The following is an 18,575-nucleotide window of genomic DNA, read 5'->3' as shown; positions in this document are numbered from 1 at the left end:
AGGAGAAAATGAAGCTACAGATGGAGTAACTTGCCAGAGCCATGCGTGATGAGATTGAGCCCTGCAGTCTGTACTCTGAATCACCTCCCCACGACCACCACCTCCCCGCCCACACCCACCCCACACTCCGACCACCACCGCCCCGCCCACACCCACCCCACACTCCGACCACCACCTCCCCGCCCACACCCACCCCACACTCCGACCACCACCTCCCCGCCCACACCCACCCCACACTCCGACCACCACCGCCCCGCCCACACCCACCCCACACTCCGACCACCACCGCCCCGCCCACACCCACCCCACACTCCGACCACCACCGCCCCGCCCACACCCACCCCACACTCCGACCACCACCGCCCCGCCCACACCCACCCCACACTCCGACCACCACCGCCCCGCCCACACCCACCCCACACTCCGACCACCACCTCCCCGCCCACACCCACCCCACACTCCGACCACCACCTCCCCGCCCACACCCACCCCACACTCCGACCACCACCGCCCCGCCCACACCCACCCCACACTCCGACCACCACCTCCCCGCCCACACCCACCCCACACTCAGTTTCTTTCTCCGTGCTCGAAGAAGAGGAGACCTGAAGAGGAACCTGGTGAGTCCACAGGGCTTCTTCTGAGGAAGGGAGCTGAGACCTACGAATGAGATGGAACTAACCAGACCTAGAGAGAAAACGTCTTTCCTGGAAGCGGGAACCACAAGTGCAAAAGGAGGGTGGGCACAAGGAAGAATTGGAGATGCGCCCAGGGGCAGGTCCTGCCTAGCATCTTTAAAGGACGCTATTGGAAACTTTGAAAGGGGTGGTTGTGATTGGCACAGTCAACCACAAAATACATTCGGAGCCAGAGTGTATTTTGCTACCACCCGGAAGGTTGTGCAGAGACTGGATGGGGATGGGGCAGAGGCAGTGTGCTAGCCGCCACGTGGCGACTACGCAGAAGACAGAGGAGCCAGAGCCAGGCTGGGCCAAGGTCTGCAGAGGCGAGCAGGTGAGAACTGCAGGGTCTTGTTCCCGAGGGGTGTCGAGCAGGAGATGGAGAGCAAGGACTAGACTAGAACTTCGAAGTCTGGCCTGAATGGGGCAAAAGAGGCGGAGTCTGAGGGGGTGTGCTGCAGGCTGGGCGGGGCCTTTGGGATTAGGCTGATCCGTCGGTCGCTCAGCGCTATGGTTCAGGACTGGTCTCCAGGTGGGTGGGATTCTGCGCCACTCGCAGCCACGCGGCTGTCAGGACAGCAGGTCCAGGAGGGGCCGGGCCCGAGGTGGGCGGGGCGCTGGGCCGCCCGGCTCCACGCGGCTTTGGCGAGCGCATTCCCAGCTCTGCGGCCCCAGGCGGAGGAGCGCCCTGGCTGAGTCCTCGGTCCCCGCTGGGCTAGGGGATCGGCCTGGCAGGAGCTAGGACCAGGGACACAGAAGACCCAGGTGAGCCAGGACGCTGTGCCGGGAGCTGTCCCGCAGAGGCTCCAGGTGTCCCGGGACCCATGCGGACCCTGGCTGCGCTCCCAGCCGCCAGGGGGCGAGCGGCGATGGGGCTCCGGGAGCTGCCCCATCCCTGCAATGGGGACCCGGGCGTCCGCTCGGCAGGGTGGGTGGAGGGGGGCGGTAAATGAGTAACCCGCAGTGCACACAGGGCCTTTTGTCCCGCTCTGTCCAAAGAGCACCCTGGCCGCGGAGCTGGTTACTCATTGCCCACCCGGGCGGGGGCGGACAGGCTGTCTCTGCTTCTCCTCCTGGGGACCCGCCGACTTGCACCTCCCCCCAGCGTGGCGGAGTAGGGGTGTAGGAGGAAGAGCTCGCTGATCCTCAGCTGCTGGAGTGTCTGCGCGCCCCGCGTGGAGATGAGAAAGCTGAGGCTCGAAGAGGTGCAGTCATATGCCCAGGGTCCCCCAGCGCTTGAGTGCGGGAGGTTGGAAGCGAACCCTGGACTACCTGGTGCCAGAGCCAGGCACGGCGGTCCCCTGTCCGCTGGTGGCCTTGCTAAGGGCCCTGGGGTGATGAGGTCAGAGTAGCCTGAAGGTGAAAATATAACGTCCCCAACCGGAGCTGTGAACCCAGAGAGCTGAGCTCCCTACAGAAGTGAGGGTGGGGGATTTCACCAGGAGGGGCACGGAAGCCGGGTGGGCGCAGAGAGAGTGGCATCTGAGCCAGGTGGAGAAGAGAAATGGGACACAGAGGTCAAGGATCCCGCTGGGCACAGGCAGCCATTAAGGACTTGTAAGCTGGTAGGGAGATGTTTGCAAAGGCCCACGCTACAGATGACTATGGCCTCCCTGAGCCCAGGAAGCGGAGGTGGGATAGACGGCAGAGGGACTGAGGAGGCAGAATGGACTGGCAATGGGGCAGGGGTGAGGTGAGGAGATGAACAGAGCTGATGTTCCAGCTGCAGGGGCAACCCAGGGAAGAGGGAAATAATGGCTTTGCCCAGGACAAGCCAAGTGCCCCCTGCCTCAAAGCCAGAGCTGGACAGGGGGCTGTGGCTGAAGAGGGAGGGTGTGGTGGGCTTCCTGGGCAAGGTAGACCCAGAGACACCAGTACCCCCGACTGTCACCCACTCCCAGGTAATAGCCAGTGGGTCTCTGGGACTACACTGGTCACCCTCTTCCCCTGCCCTAGCTGACGCTCAGTTTTGAGTGCTCCTTTGAGGGTAAGGAGACATCCTTGGCGGCATTTGGAAGAGGATAATCAGATGGGGTGGGTGTGTGCATCACACCTGACAGGACCTGGGGGTGACTGTTGGAGGGCAGACCCTGGGCGACATTACAGGGAGGGGATGGGGAAGGAGACCATTCCAACATTCTGTGTACCCAGCCCCTACACATATTCTCTCTCTCTTTTTTTTTTTTATAATGTATAGGTATTCTTTTTTTTTTAATATATTTTATTGATTCTTTTTTACAGAGAGGAAGGGAGAGAGATAGAGAGTTAGAAGCATCAATGAGAGAGAAACATCGACCAGCTGCCTCCTGCACATCTCCTACTGAGGATGTGCCCGCAACCTAGGTATATGCCCTTGACCGGAATCGAACCTGTGACCCTTCAGTCCACAGGCCGACGCTCTATCCACTGAGCCAAACTGGTTTTGGCACATATTCTCTCTTTTTAAGAAAAATATATTTTATTGATTTTTTTAATAGAGAGGAAGGGAGAGGGATAGAGAGTTAGAAACATCAATCAGCTGCCTCCTGCACACCCCCTACTGGGGATGTGCCCGAAACCAAGGTACATGCCCTTGACCAGAATCGAACCTGGGACCCTTCAGTCCGCAGGCCAACGCTCTATCCACCGAGACAAACCGGTTAGGGCTATGTACATTCTCTTTTATTCTCAAAGCAGTCCTGTGGGGCCAGCGACCCAGACATGGCCAGGGACAAGCAAGTTGGTAAGGGCTAGGATTTGAGCTTGGCTCTGTCAGACACCAGAGTCTACATTCTTTACAAGAGCCTGCATTGTCTCAGATGGAATTGTGGGGACACAAAAAGCAGAAATATTCCCAGGGTGCAGTTCTGGTTCAGAAGAAGGAAGAACTGCTGGCCATGGAGTGTGCTGCCTTGTTAGTAGTAAGCGCCCTGCTACTGGAGGTATCCAAAGCTGGTCATGGAAATGTCAGCAATGCTAATAAGGAGTGGGGGTCAGATCAGATAGCATCCAGATGCTGAAGTTTGGCCTTGTATTATATTTCAGATTTTGTTTTTTTTTTGCTCTTCAGAAATAAATGCATTTATTCAGCAAAAAATAAATCATGTGTGCTAAGAGTGAGCAGAAGATATGTTTCCATTCTCTGCTTGCCTCCAAGGAAAGAATCCCAAAACTGCCCTTGCTGTGAACTCGTGCCAAGGTCTCAGCAGGACCAGTGCAGAGCAGGAAGCCCCGCCCACCCCCAACCCCCCCTTGCACAACCTACTGTGCGGCAGCCTTGGGCTCTGCAACGGCGGACCAGCTTCCAGTCTGCCCTGCTGCTGCCTGGCGGTGGGAGGGCTTGGAAGTGGCCAGCCATTTCCTGTCTCAGTTTCCTCATCTGCAAAATAAGGGAATAGCACCAGCCAAGGTGCACATGAAGCAGGAACTCTTCTCCCTCCCTGTTTCAGGAAGGCCATCAGTGGAAAGCCCAGCCTGGGCCCCATGAGCAACAGGAAGAAGATGCAGTTGCTGCTGGTCCTGTTGGGGGTCCTCCTGGGAGCACCCTGGGCTCCAGCTTTGTCCTTTGAGACCTCTGAGGAAATGGAGCTGGGTATGACCTCTAAGGTGGGAGAGGGTGGCAGGGGTGGGAAGAGTTGGCACCAAGTGGGGGCTGAGCAAAACTAGAGAGAATCCTGGCCCAGGCCCTAGGGAGGTGGCAGCAGGTGGCAACCATTGAGACTCAGTGTCTGGCTCCCAGAAAGCATCCACCTATCTCTGTGTCCACGAAAGAGGACTGGCCTTGCAGGGCCCAGGGCCCTGAGCTGGGCTGCAGAGCTGGTGGTGAGCCCCTTGGATGTGTGTGTGTGTGTGTTCTGTGCAGTGTGTGTGTGGCTTGGGAGGCCCAGGCCTCACGTGTGGTGTATGCACTGGGAGGGTATTATGCCTTGGAGTGGTGTGATGTGTGTCCTGTAGCATGCGCCTTGTGTGTGCGCGTGCGTGTGCGTGTGCGTGTGTGTGTGTTGGACAGTGTCATGTTCAGCCCAGCAGGTGTGCTACTCACCGTGTGTGTGTGATGTGCATCAGAGGCATGGCCTTACCTCTGCCTGTAGCATCTAGAGCATGTGGCTGTGCGTATGTTGAGGGGTAGTAGGTGTCCAGCATGTGTCTGAGGTGCTCGTGCCCTGCATGTGCAGCATGTTCTCTCTATGTGGGGGCTGCCTCAACTGTGGCTGCGGGGCTCATTGACCTCTGCCCTTGACCCACAGAGCCCTGCCTGGCCCCCAGCCCGGAGCAGCCAGAACAGGAGCTGACGGTGGTCCTTGGGCAGCCTGTGCAGTTATGCTGTGGGAAGGCTGAGCGTGGTGGCCACTGGTACAAAGAGGGCAGTCGCCTGGCACCTGCTGGCCGGGTACGAGGCTGGAGGGGCCGCTTGGAGATCGCCAGCTTCCTACCCGAGGATGTTGGGCACTACCTCTGCCTGGCACGAGGCTCCCTGTTCGTCCTGCACAATGTCACGTTGGTTATGGATGGTAAGGGGGTCTGGCAGGGGCTGAGGGGTGCCCAGGGAGAGACTCTCCTGTCCTGGCCTCATCTATCTCCCTCTACCCCTGACATAGACTCCTCGACCTCCAGCAATGGTGATGAGGAACACAATGGCCCTTCAAATGGGCACGTTTACCCACAGCATGGTCAGTATAAGTCCTCAAGGACTCATTTCCCTACCTCCCAGCTGCTCCCTGAGAAGAGACCTGTGCGGAAGCAGGTAGTCACCCTGGGGGCACTAAGTTCTTCCTTCCCCTCCAGCACCCTACTGGACACACCCCCAGCGCATGGAGAAGAAACTGCATGCAGTGCCTGCTGGGAACACCGTCAAGTTCCGCTGTCCAGCGGCAGGAAACCCCACGCCCACGATCCGCTGGCTCAAAGATGGACAGGACTTTCACGGGGAGCATCGCATTGGAGGCGTTCGGGTGAGTCTCTGGGTTCCAAGGCCACCTGCTCCCCCACCGGCCCCCTCATACCTATAAACCAACCCCCAGTTCCTTCTTGAATAAAGAAGGCCGCTGTGTGGCCCCAGAAGAAGCACTAGGCTGCGGACTTGGACAGCTCTGGTTCAAGTTCCCGCTCCGCCACTCTGGCAAGTGACTTAGCCTCTCGAGCGACTCCATTTCTAAAGGAGGAAGGATCCCTGACCCGCATCCGTAAGTCTGGGCAGCTCATTCTCATGGCCAGACCCTGCAAGGTCAGCTCCAGGCTGTAATGAGGAAACTGAGGCTCAGAGGACAAAGACTGGCAAAGGTGGCACAGCTAGGAAGAGGCCAACCTAAAACTCAGGGCTCAGACATTTCTTGGAGTCTTCTCCTTTGTCCCAAAGTCCCTGGCCTTGCCCTCTCCCTCTCTCCCACCCTACTCCCCTCAGGGGCATGGGTTAGTGGCCCCTCGTGGACCCTTCCCCTCCCCACAGCTGCGCCATCAGCACTGGAGCCTGGTGATGGAAAGCGTGGTGCCCTCAGATCGTGGCACATACACCTGCCTTGTGGAGAATCCGGTGGGCAGCATCCGCTACAGCTACCTGCTGGACGTGCTGGGTGAGCGGAGGGGCAAGCGAGGCAGTGTGGGGGTGGACCAGAATATGCCCTCAGTTAGAGCCCAGTCTGGCAGGCAACATGGACTGAGTCTTAGATGAGTCACTCAAACTTGTTTCAAGTGTGCTGGTGGGCGTGAGGGGCGCACAGAGGGTAACGTGGGCCCGGAGGAGCGGAGATTAGCCAAGAAGAAAAGTAGGGAAGACATTGAGGCAGAAGGCACGGGTTCAGTAAAGGCCTTCAGTGTAAAGACTATAATGCATTTGTGGGGAGATGTATGCCTGGGGTGTGGCATTTCCATGGGGAGCCAGGCCATGAAGGGTTCTGAATGCGAGGCTGAGAAATTGTCCTGGACCCCAAAGGCAATGGGGAGCCATGGAAGGTTTAAGCGGGGTAAGCAGAAGACAGACAAGGTCTGAGCTGCATATCAGGAAGGTCTCTCCCTTGAGCTGGGAAAGTTGGAGGCAGGTGACCAGGGTGCTTCTGTGGGTACCGCTGGTCAGGGTTGACGGCCCGGCCCGGCCCCCAGAGCGGTCCCCGCACCGGCCCATCCTGCAGGCAGGGCTCCCGGCCAATACCACAGCGGTAGTGGGCAGTGACGTGGAGCTGCTATGCAAGGTGTACAGTGACGCCCAGCCTCACATCCAGTGGCTGAAGCACATTGTCATCAACGGCAGCAACTTCGGTGCCGACGGCTTCCCTTATGTGCAAGTCTTGAAGGTCCAGCCCCTGCGGTGCCTGAGCCCTCCCTACCCTTCTCCCATGGTGGGGAGGGTGATTACCAGCTCCCTTCCTGACCCCGGGCTCTGCTGTGACCCCTGAATGTGTCTCCCATCCCCAGACAACAGACATCAATAGCTCAGAGGTAGAGGTCCTATACCTTCGTAACGTGTCGGCCGAGGACGCAGGCGAGTACACCTGTCTGGCAGGCAACTCCATTGGCCTCTCCTACCAGTCGGCCTGGCTCACTGTGCTGCCAGGTGAGCACCTGAGGTGGCCAGGAGAGGCTTCAGGGTCCGACTCTGATCCGGCAGTGGGCTGTGACCTGCGGGTGGACACTACCCCTTGGCCTGTGGGATCTAAGCTCGGGACATGGCGTGTGGTTTTGTGTTGGATTCTGCATGTAGCAGACCCTCTGCATGTCGACATGTGACTGTCGGTGGGACCCAGGACTATGTGGGACTGAGTATAATTACAGTTTTCTTGGTATGTGCATCCGTGTGTGGCGGGAGCTGTGAGGGCCTGAGTTAGAGGGTATAGGGCCAGCCATCTGACCACTGACGGGTCAGTTATGTGTCTGTGGACAGAGGAGGACCTCACATGGACAGCAACAGCGCCCGATGCCAGGTACACAGACATCATCCTGTACGCGGCGGGCTCTCTGGTGTTAGTGGTGCTCCTGCTGCTGGCCGGCCTGTATCGCCGACAGGTGCTGCACGGCCGGCACTCCCGGCAGCCCGCCACGGTGCAGAAGCTGTCCCGCTTCCCTCTGGCCCGACAGGTACTGCGCATCCCCGCCCCCGTGTCCCATAGTGAGGCTCGGCCTGCCAGCCCACCACGGCTCAGGGCCAGCCGGCCAACCAAGGCTCCCCTTTGCAGTTCTCCCTGGAGTCAGGCTCCTCAGCCAAGTCAAGCTCGTCCCTGGTGCGGGGCGTCCGTCTTTCCTCCAGCGGCCCCCCCTTGCTTGCTGGCCTCGTGAGTCTAGACCTCCCTCTGGACCCGCAGTGGGAGTTCCCCCGGGACAGGTATGCTGTGCAGCGTGAGGGTGTGGATGCAGGCTCCAGGCAGGAAGGACGCCCGGACGGTTGAGACCTCAGCTTTCTTGATTTCTAGGCTGGTGCTTGGGAAGCCCCTGGGCGAGGGCTGCTTTGGGCAGGTGGTGCGTGCAGAGGCCTTAGGCATGGACCCGGCCCAGCCTGACCAAGCCAGCACCGTGGCTGTCAAGATGCTCAAGGGTGAGTGTGGCGGCCTGGGGGAGGTACTGTGGCCTTGGGACTAACGGAAGGAGCTCATAGTGCTATCAGGTGAGCACTGGGGCCCAGGAGAGGCTGTCGGATCCCACCCTTGGGCCTGAGGCCCAACTCTGCTACTGACTCTGACAAGTCACTTCTGAGCCTCAGTTTCCTCACATGTCCCTACCTCAGGACCCTAGGTTCATAAAAATTCCTGATGCATAAAATCTTACCCTTTGGGATGATGGTGACTATAAGGACTTGGGGTAACTGGGGTTTACTATCCCCTGTCTGCCCTGACCCTATGTAAGCTTTGGCCTCAAGTAACCTTGTCAGCTGTGTAGGACACCACCTCATTCCCCTCAAGCCACACCCTGGGCCTCCCCCACGGCCCTTCCCAGGTCTGTCCTGTTGTTTCTATCACTTGAGAACAGCCTTTCTGCTCAAATTCAGTCCCAGCCTCTAAGCAGGAGCCCCAAGGTGCCTAGGCCACTCCTGGAATCTACCACAGGGGCCTCTCACTGCTGTCTCCCAGGCCCCTCTACCAGAGTGGCCCAAACCACTGTTCTGTTCTCCGCCCCCTTACCCCCAGCTCCTCTCTGCACAGCTGGGGCCACCTGGCACTTTCCCGGAGGCAGAGATTGAGAAATGTGCATTGCGAGGTCTGGTGGGGAGGGTATGTCATTGGCCCAGGGCCACGGGTCAGCCCTGAGGGCCCGCCCCTGCTCCACAGCCTTCTTCCAGGCCTCCCCTAGCTGTGCCCCACTGGCGGCTCCCTGAATTCCCAGGCCAGATGGACGCCAGGCCCTGGTCAGACAGACCTCAGGGCGCCAGCCTGCTTTCCGCCCCCAGGAGCCCTCACCCCATTCAGGGACTAATGCCAAGCCCTGCGGACAAGCTTCCTTCCTGTTCAGAGCTCTTCCCCCTCTCCTGTTTCCTGGCCCCTCACCGGCAGGCCTACTTCTTTTAGATCCTTGATTCTTGTTGCATCCTCACAACCGCTCTGAGAGGGAGGGCATGATACGGTATCCCATCTCACACAAGAGGATTCAGAGGGCAGAATGGGACAGGCTCTGAAAGGTTAGGTGACTTTATCAAGGCTACGCAGCCTAGTGGGGACTCAGTCCCAGACCTTCTTGCCTCCTGGTCCAGCGCTTCATGTCCTCTCCCCCACCCTACAGCCTGCCCTGTGTAGTCACCCTGGCTGTCGCCCTTGCAGACAACGCCTCTGACAAGGACTTGGCAGATCTGGTCTCTGAGATGGAAGTGATGAAGCTGATCGGTCAACACAAAAATATTATTAACCTGCTGGGTGTCTGCACCCAAGAAGGTGGGGTGAGGTGGGCCCGGGTGGGGGTGGTTGTGGCGGGAGCACAGCCTCGGCAGCCTCCCGGTCTCCCTCGCCTTTGCAGGCCCCCTGTACGTGATTGTGGAGTGTGCTGCCAAGGGAAACCTGCGGGAGTTCCTGCGGGCCCGGCGCCCCCCGGGCCCCGACCTCAGCCCCGATGGGCCTCGGAGCAGTGAGGGGCCGCTCTCCTTCCCTGCCCTGGTCTCCTGCGCCTACCAGGTGGCCCGAGGCATGCAGTACCTGGAGTCTCGAAAGGTGAGGGCAGTAGCGGCACTCCGGGCCACCGCCGACTGCTCCATCTCCGTATCTTTATGACCCTGGCATTCAATGTCTCCAACTTCTCCCTCTCTCCCCTTTCTCGTTACCCTAAGTCCTGCTGTATGTAGATTTCAGTGCCTGTCCCATTCCGTCCTCACATCCTCCCTAACCGTAGGCAGGGCAGGTAAAGAGGCCACATGAGAGAACGTGAGGGCCCTGAGGCTGGACTGCTCGGGTCTGCCCTCTGCATCCTGACTTCCTCATCTGTAAAATGGGTGATGATCCTACCCACCAAGGTTACCGTGAGATGCTATGTGTCCTAATAAGCCTAAGTCCCCTGCCCTGTCCCCAGTGCATCCACCGAGACCTGGCTGCCCGTAACGTGCTGGTGACAGAGGACAATGTGATGAAGATCGCTGACTTTGGACTGGCCCGAGGCGTCCACCACATTGACTACTACAAGAAAACCAGCAACGTGAGGGGGGCAGGGCAGAGCTGGGGGGCAGGGGGCAGGACCTGTGGGACTGGCACCAATGCCTCCTCCTCTCCCTCCCAGGGCCGCCTGCCTGTCAAGTGGATGGCACCGGAGGCCTTGTTTGACCGAGTCTACACACACCAGAGTGATGTGTGAGTCCTGAGTGTCTGCCAGGATCCTTGTCCTACCCCACAGAAAAGGCAAAGCGTTTGCCCAAGGTCGCATAGCCCTGGGACCTGAGTTGAAACAAACTCCAAAAAAAGCTCCTATCTCCACCCCCGCTTGGTGAATTATGCCTGCGGGGCCCCCCCATCCCAGCCCCAGGAGCAGGGAGTGAAGCTGTGCCCTGCTGAGCCCTGATTCTGCCTCCAGGTGGTCATTCGGGATCCTGCTGTGGGAGATCTTCACCCTTGGGGGCTCCCCATACCCTGGCATCCCCGTGGAGGAACTGTTCTCACTGCTGCGGGAGGGGCATCGGATGGACCGGCCCCCGAACTGCCCTCCAGAGCTGTGAGGCCATGCCCTACTCTCCCCCTTTCCAGTCCTCACCCTCTGCTCTGACCTGGCCTCAGGGTCTGGCCCCGGGGAGGGATCAGCACCAACTCCCTGTGACTGTCACCTCCTCGGCCCAGGCCCAGTGGGGAGGTCCTGGCTTCTGTGCCCTTTCACCCACCCCTCAGTAGACCCCAACCTCCCCTGCCCACCCACGAGGGCCACGAGGTCCTCCCTTCACTCAGGCCTGTGGGTGCTTCTGACCCTGCCCACCTCTCAGGTATGGGCTGATGCGTGAGTGCTGGCATGCGGCGCCCTCTCAGAGGCCCACTTTCAAGCAGCTGGTGGAGGCACTGGACAAGGTCCTGCTGGCCATCTCTGAGGAGGTACTTCTCCTCTCCCGTCCCGTGACCACCCTCTGCCCACTCCCCTTTGGGCTTTACCTGAGCTGACCATCAGGGCTGACCAGCACTGTTCCCCGCAGTACCTGGACCTCCGCCTGACCTTTGGACCCTACTCCCCAGCCGGTGGGGACGCCAGCAGCACCTGCTCCTCCAGTGACTCTGTCTTCAGCCATGACCCCCTGCCCCTGGGGCCCACTTCCTTCCCCTGTCCTGGGGTGCAGACTTGAGCAGGAGCAGGAGGTTGTACAGGCAGGACAGCCAGCAGCCTTGGGCCTCCTGGCTCTGTTGCAGCCTGGTGGTGCTTGATCTTGGCAGCCCCAGTCCAACTTCAGGGTCCTGTCCAAGGTCTCTGGTTTTGCTTTGGGGAAGTCTGTCCTTGGTCCTGGGGTCCCTAGTTGAGGCTTCTGGCTCTGGCCTTGGGTTCCCAACTCAGAATTCAACCCTAGTCTCAAGGCCCAGCCCTTGCCCTGGGAGTCATGGCCCGAGCATTCTAATAGCCTGAATATAGGGCTCTGCTTGGCATCTGGGCCTTGACACTTGATCCTGATTTCAAGGGTTTGGCTGAACCTGGCTACAGAGCCTGGAACCTCCCTGCTTCCCTACACCAAGAGAGATCTTGGGCCTCTGAACCCCCTTCCCTCAGGTGGCCCCCCCTCCCCCTTTGCTGCTTGTCCCAGCATCTTGGTGGAAGGAGCTTGGCCCCTGTGCTCCTAGCTGACGCTGGAAGCCTGCCGAAAACACAGAAGCAAATGGCCTTTTATAAATTATTATTTTGAAATAAATCTCATTGTGCCTGATGTGTGCCTTGCGTCCCAGATGGAGGGGGGAAAGGGTGGAGGGATCCCCAAGCCGGGGCTCTGCCTAGGTGACAGATTGACAGGCCTCTGTGCCAGGCCTTGGGCCCACCTCCACCTCCAGCTGCCTCGGGGTGGGCCTCTGTCCTGGTCTGTTTCTCACCCGCACCATCTTGTGTATGTGATGGTGTGAACGGGCGCTGTGGGCAGAGGAGTCCACACAGCACCATCCACGGGGCAGGACTCCTGGACCCCGTGCACATGCGTGACCTGGGCTGTTGCCAAGGGAGCTGGCAGTGCCCCTCCCCCATCTGCTCAGCATTAACCAAGCTGACAGTTAACACAGCATGAAAGCCCAAAACCCAACTTCGAGGCTGCCGCCTGCTCCCACGCTCTGCCGCTCAGGCTGGGAGCTTGGGCCGTGCGGCCCCGCCTGCCCTGGCCAGTCTCCCCAGCAGCAGCTGGTTGCCGTCCTCCCTGCTGGACTGCAGCTGTTCCTGCCTGCCCGGTCCTCCCCTAGAGAGCCCTCAGGGCCCTGTTCTCAGATGCCCTTGGGGGGAGGGAGTAGAGAGGCTCAACTTCCCAGGGCTCTGAGCCTGGAGCCTTCCTCAGTTCATCCCAAGGGTTACTGCTGCTGCTCTCCAGCCGCTGAACCATGGGATGAGGGTGCGGACCCAGGGCCTGGCTTTCTCTCCTGCCCTGTCCTCCTGGCACAGGACTGTCCAGAATTTGGTGCTGGAAGACTGAGCAGCACCTCATGGCCATGGTTCTTTCCTACTCTGGGTCTCCTCATGCCCCATCCGGGCTTCTCTGAGTCACTATGTCCCAAATTGAACTACTCATTTCCCCCCAAAACTGTATCTCCTCCAGGGGCCTCCCTCTCAGAGAAAGCACAGACCAGGAGCCGTGGAGGCGCCCCCAACCCCCTTCCCGAAGGAGGTGGAAACACAGTGGGAGGTTCAAGGCCCGACGCTTCCAGTGCCGGAGGCCAGCGCTGTCACTTCGCCAATGGTCACTTCCTTCGCTCGTATGAGTGGGGGCTCCTGCCCTGCATGCCTCTCTGGTTTAGGATGAGCAGAGGCTCGGTGAGCACTGGTGTGGGGAGGACACCACGCAGAGTTCGTGGGTATTTCAGTGAGAACTAGTGCTTGGGCTTTGCAGCAGCCTGAGGTCCCCTTTGCAGCCCAAGGTCCCCTTCACTCGCATTCCCCTGCAGGCAGCTCCAGTGGCAGGTTCCTAAAGCAACTCTTGGCTTATGCACCTTCTGCACTCAAGAACCCAAATTCCTGGAGCCGCCAAACTTTCTGATTGAGCCCCACCTCCAGACTGAAGTGTCCCCCTGGCTGTCACTGATCAGTGACTATGTCCTTCATCAACCAACCAGTCACAGGAGAGCCTGGAGGGAAAGTGTGGGTTGGGGTAGTGTGCAAAAACAAGTGGGTAAGAGATGAGAGTCCCCATTTTCCACTTCCTCACCAGGAACCCACTGCCCTCTCCAACTCAGCCACCCACCACTCTCCCTCACCACAGCCTCACCAGATAGACCATTCTTCCCCTTTAATGGTAGAGAAACTGAGGGATGTCGCAGCCCAGGGTTACAAGGATGGTGCTCCAGAGGAGCCGAGTTGAACCCTCCCACCCCGTCCCAGGTTCCCAGTGGGTCCTGCGCACACGGGAGACCTGAGCCAGGTCACTCAGAGTGACGGGGCAGCTGCTGCCTGGTAGGTTCCAGGGGCCAAGAGGAGCTCGGCTGCCCACCCTGTGCCCCCTCCCTGCCCACCTCCCTGGCAGGCACACACTTGCTAGGGCCCTTCCACATTCCTGATGTCGCATGTAAGAGTGAGACAGATGCTGCTAATTCCCGTGCAAGCTCGGCTGCCTCCTCTCCCCGCCCCCAAGCCTGCTCTGGGCAGCTCCGCAGCAGCTGGAGCCTGGGCCCCTTGGTCAGTCTGGGTTCGGAGTGGTCTAGCCTGTGACACTGGCCTCGGGAGCCTGTAGAAGAAGCATTAGTCACTCTGGACTTTGCCACTTGCAATGTATCAGTCAGGGTTCTGATGAGAGCATCAGATAGACAGCCACTGCTATCTGGGAGCCAGAGTCCAGGGACAGGAGGCTGCTGGTAGGGGAGGTCAGGTGGTCACAGCATGGAAGGGGGGCTGCTATGACCGAAATTACCCTCTGAGCCTGAAACACAGGAATGCTGCCACGCCTGGAGAGTGGTTTTAAGTGCTCTGTCAACAACTGGGATTAGGAGGGAATGGCCTCAGGGCCGGGCTGCCAGGATCTTATTCCCTCCTCAGGCAGCCCCAACAGGAAGGCATTCTTGTCCTGCTGCCCAGATGAGGACAACTGAGGCTCAGGAGGAGGAGGTGACGGGGCCGAGGTTGCACAGGGGAAAGTGGGAGAGTCGGTGCCTCTGACCAGGGGCCCCGTCCTACCGCAAAGCTCATTCCTGCAGCCCCGGTCACCTGGCCTTTCCCAGGACCAGGGAGCTGGGTTTGCAAAAGCAGGGACATCTGTTCATGGAGTGTCCACACTCAGGGTGAATGGACATTCAGGAGGCCCAAGCACAGATGTGCCGGGCCCAGTATTTTGGGCTCCAGCCCACAGCCTTTGGTTCCTGCCACCTCAGGGCCTTCACAGGGGTGGGCTGTTCCTTCTGGGGCACACTCCTCTCCCCTCACCTGGCCAAGCTCTCCCTCTCCTCACCTTTTTAAAAAATATATGTTTTTATTGATATTTTTTAGAGAGAAGATAGAAATATCGATGATAGAGAAACATCGATTGGCTGCCTCCTGCAGGCCCCCCACTAGGGATCGAGCCCACAACCTGGGCATTGCCCTCACCAGGAATCGAATCAGCAACCTCTTGGTGCATGGGATGATGCTCAATCCACTGAGCCACGCTCTCCTCACCTTGTAAGTGTCACGAAAACCTCATTTCTCGGGGTGCCCTCCCTAGGGTCCCTCCCAGGTTGGACCCCCCCTGCAGGCTGAGACCCCTATTCAGAGGTGCTCTCATGGTCTCCTTCTTGCAAATACAGCACAGAAAGCCAGCACTGAAAGCCAGACACTCAGGACCCCAGCATCCAGTCCTGAAACCTCAGCATATTTCCAAGTCTCCTGGAGGCCCTGGACTGCTGGTCTCACCCTAGAATCTCTTATTGGGTAGGTTTGAGGTGGAGCATGAAAACTTTCAGGGAGAATAGCTGCTGGCCTGGGGGCCACACTTTGGGAACCAGGGTTTTTATAGAGGTGTCATATGTTCGAGGTTGAAACAACTCAACAAAAACTCCAAAGTCACAAAAGGTTTTCAATGAAAACCAACCCCCCAGTACAGACTCTCTTGGCTTCCCAAGGGAAGCTGCCCCATTTTCTGAGTCTTCCTGAATGCTCCCCTCTTCCGCTTTATAGCCCTAGATCCAGTTGAGTGGTTACTGTCCTTGTCCCCCAAATCCCCACCCAGGGCCGCACCTGGCAGAACTGAGGGGCAGTAAAGTGTTGAATGAAGATACGAAGGAGACCCATTCCCAGGTACAGACGCCCCCAGGTGTGCACACTCAGCCACACTGCCTGCCTCTTCCCACACTCCAGACTCAAAATGGGATGGGAGACCCCTTCCCCCCAGCCCTCCACCTGCTGTAGGATTTGGCCTAATCCCGAAGGGAGGCAGCTGCAGCTCTCTCTGGGGGAGAAGGCTCCCCTCCGAAGGAAATCTCCTTTTATTCTCTTGCTGCCGAAATCTGACCTTCCTTGGCACCTGGGCCCCACAGCTGGGGCCTGTCCCCAAGAAGTGACTGAGGAGGAGGCGTGAAATCACCAACAGCTGAACTCACCCAGTCTTCCCCCCATATCCTCTCCAAATCGGTGGCTGCTCACATTCCACGGTGCCAGCCCCTTCCGGCCCCCCAGTGCCAGGTGCAAATGCTGATACTTTGGGCCCAGCCTGACCTGGCCTTACTGATCTCACTAGCTGACTCTTAGGGTATCACTAGGGGCTCCCCTCAGCTCCCCAGGCCACACTTGTACCCTTCAGGTCTCCGCTCAGTCATCCCCTCCTCCAAGAAGGCCAGTCTGACCTCAAGGCACAGCGTAGGCATGCCACCTCCATGCGTGACTGGAAGGACCCATTAATGTCTCCCCGTCCCACTCAGGGCTGGGGCCTCAGGCTTCATCCCTAAGAATGCAAGCCCAGTCAGTGCAGAGAGGGCCACACTCAGGCTTGTCAAATGACTACGTGATCTGGTAAGGGGGACGATGAGGCCCCTTCCTCCCACAGCTGAGGCCCCTAGGAAATCAGGTTCCAGAAGCAGAGAGCTGGCTGTCAGGGCTGAAACAGTGAGACCCATATTGGGCATCTACTCTAGAACCTTCAAAGAGGAGTAGCTCTGGCATATTGGAGGGCGGGGGGGGGGGGGGGGGTGGAACAGAGATTGTCATTATCACTGGGGAACCCACTGCATATACTGAGGGGGTTTTCCAACACAGCCGAGCTTCTGTCCCCTTCAGCAACCCCTGAAGACCTAAATGATGGATGGCCTGGAGTTCTGTATTCTCTCTCTCTCTTTTTATTTTTTTTTTTGGTCTGGAATTTTCTAGAGCAGCACTGTCTAATAGAACTTTCTCTGGTGATGAAAATGTTCTATATCTGTGCTGTCCAAGACAGTAGCCACTGGCCACATGGAGTAGCTATAGCACTTGAACTGTGGCTCGTGCAACTGAGGAATTAATTATTATAATTAATTTACATATTAATTTAAAGGGCTGTGTATTGACAGAACAACTCTAGAGCTTTTACAAAGGGGCTGCTCGGAGTGCAGTGGCAGGGAATTCTCTCCAATTCACACCACCGAGGTGGAAATTCAAGGTACAAGCAGAGTGCATGGTGCACGGTGCACTCTCACCTGTGTCAAACTTGTGCCTGAGGGTATAGGGCTGCAATCACTTGGGCAGGTGGCCACAGAGGTTGCTTCTGCGGAGAACTAGGTGACAGGGGTCAGAGAGGAAGGGGACCTTTGTTTCTTTTTATTTTTGAACCTGGTACATGCATTACTTATTTACAAAAATTGAAATTTTTCCCCAAAAATAATATCAGAGAAGAAAAAGATTCCCTCTGAGAATTCCTGGCCCCAAGACCTCGGCTGCCCCAGAGCCAGCTTTGGAGCCTCGACCGAGGACCCTCCACACAGCCAAACAGTCCTCCTGCCCACTTCACACACCAACCGAAACTAGAACCCAGGCCTGCAGGCTAAGCCTGCGCTGGTCCCTGCTCACTCGCAAACTCCCTGCACACCCCTCCCCCATCTAGTCTCCAGCCCCAGTGGCCTTCCTGTTTTTCCACCATCCTGAGCTCAGGCAAACCTCAGGGCCTTAGCACTTGCAGGTCCCTGCCTGCCTGGAATGCTAGTCCCTGGTTCTTCTGGCTGCGTGTCAGACTGTCAGCTATTGTTGCCATAAGCATGTCTGCTGTGAACATCTTGGTCCCAAACATTTTCACCACAAGAATTTTAGCCCCCCAACTAATTGGCCTTAGCAACTGGTTGACAGTTCGATTTGCATTCGGCAGACAATGTACTGAAGCTAATTTGTCAGTTTGGTTTCATCCTCACGAGGATGTTTTTGCCCCTTCACTTCCATTTTTATATTATATCATATTTTATCATCAGAGGCCTGATGAACGAAATTCGTGCAAGGGTAGGCCTTCACAGCCCTGGCTGCCGGGACCTTGGCAGCCCCGCCCCCCACCCACACTCACCTTGGCCTGGCACTGCCCGCGTCTGCTGCCACACACCCCCAGTTCCCGGTTCCACGGAGTCCCCCGATTGATTGCCCTGCAGAGGGTGGCCTGGTCCTCCCTCTTTGGGGCGATTGCGGAGCCCCCCCCTCGATTGACCGCCCCACTGAGTTATACCTGCCGGGCTAATGTCTCTCTTTTTAAATTTTTTTTTTCTTACTTTATCTTTTCAGAAAGATTGCCTTATGGCCAATTAGTTGTGTGGCAAACATGTATGTTTACAGCAAATATGCTTATGGCAAATTTACCTAGAACATGTCAGAACAAAGGTCACCTCCTCAGAGTAGCCTCCCCTGACCACCCTGGCTAAAGTCCTCCCTCTGTTGTTCCATATTTTAGCCTCTTGTTTGTTCTCCTCTGTAATTACCTTGTTTGTTCACTCTTTACCGGCTGCCATCCCACTAGAAGGTGAGCTCTGAGAGGTCAAGAGGTTGTCCCGTCCACAGTTGTACCTTGAATGTACTCCGCAGATATTCACGGAACAAATATATGCTGAATGAATTTCCCAAATTCAGAATTCAAATCCCAGGCTGGTGAGCTGATCTCAAAGAGGCTCCCAGACCCTGTAGGAACTGGAACAGTGCCCCCCAAACATACCGCAGTGTATTTAATGAATCCTGCAGTGTCCGCAGAGGGACAGTCAACCCCCTCACCTCCTCTGCCCTGCAGCCTAGCCCTATGTGGAGCTGGGAACCCAGAGGGGACTTGGGACTGTCCCTGCCCTTAAAGTCCTTCAGGCTCAGGGTGTCTGCTTGTAAAGAGCACTCCCCCACACTGGGTTGAGGACAGCATGGGGCACAAGAGGCCAATATCTAAGGAAGGCCAGCAAATCC

General features: G+C 57.8%; 1 protein-coding gene across 1 annotated transcript; it reads left to right on the top strand.

The window, feature by feature from the left end:
* Positions 1 to 4,760: 4,760 nt before the first annotated feature.
* FGFR4 (fibroblast growth factor receptor 4) lies at positions 4,761 to 11,951 on the top strand (the record flags this gene model as incomplete). The annotated part of the gene is given in 19 exon segments (XM_081093092.1): positions 4,761 to 4,778; positions 4,781 to 4,802; positions 4,805 to 4,896; positions 4,900 to 5,170; positions 5,258 to 5,329; positions 5,445 to 5,611; positions 6,106 to 6,229; positions 6,756 to 6,946; positions 7,068 to 7,206; positions 7,534 to 7,727; positions 7,826 to 7,971; positions 8,060 to 8,181; positions 9,398 to 9,508; positions 9,591 to 9,781; positions 10,137 to 10,259; positions 10,341 to 10,411; positions 10,632 to 10,769; positions 11,032 to 11,137; positions 11,236 to 11,951. Coding segments are annotated over 19 exon segments (2,445 nt in total). The 3' UTR covers positions 11,383 to 11,951.
* Positions 11,952 to 18,575: the final 6,624 nt, after the last annotated feature.

Source organism: Myotis nattereri (genome assembly GCF_964212035.1).
Source record: "Myotis nattereri genome assembly, chromosome: 5".
NCBI classification, from domain to species: domain Eukaryota; kingdom Metazoa; phylum Chordata; class Mammalia; order Chiroptera; family Vespertilionidae; genus Myotis; species Myotis nattereri.
The sequence above is the reverse complement of the archived record's forward strand: the minus strand, read 5'-3'. Positions and strand labels throughout refer to the sequence as shown.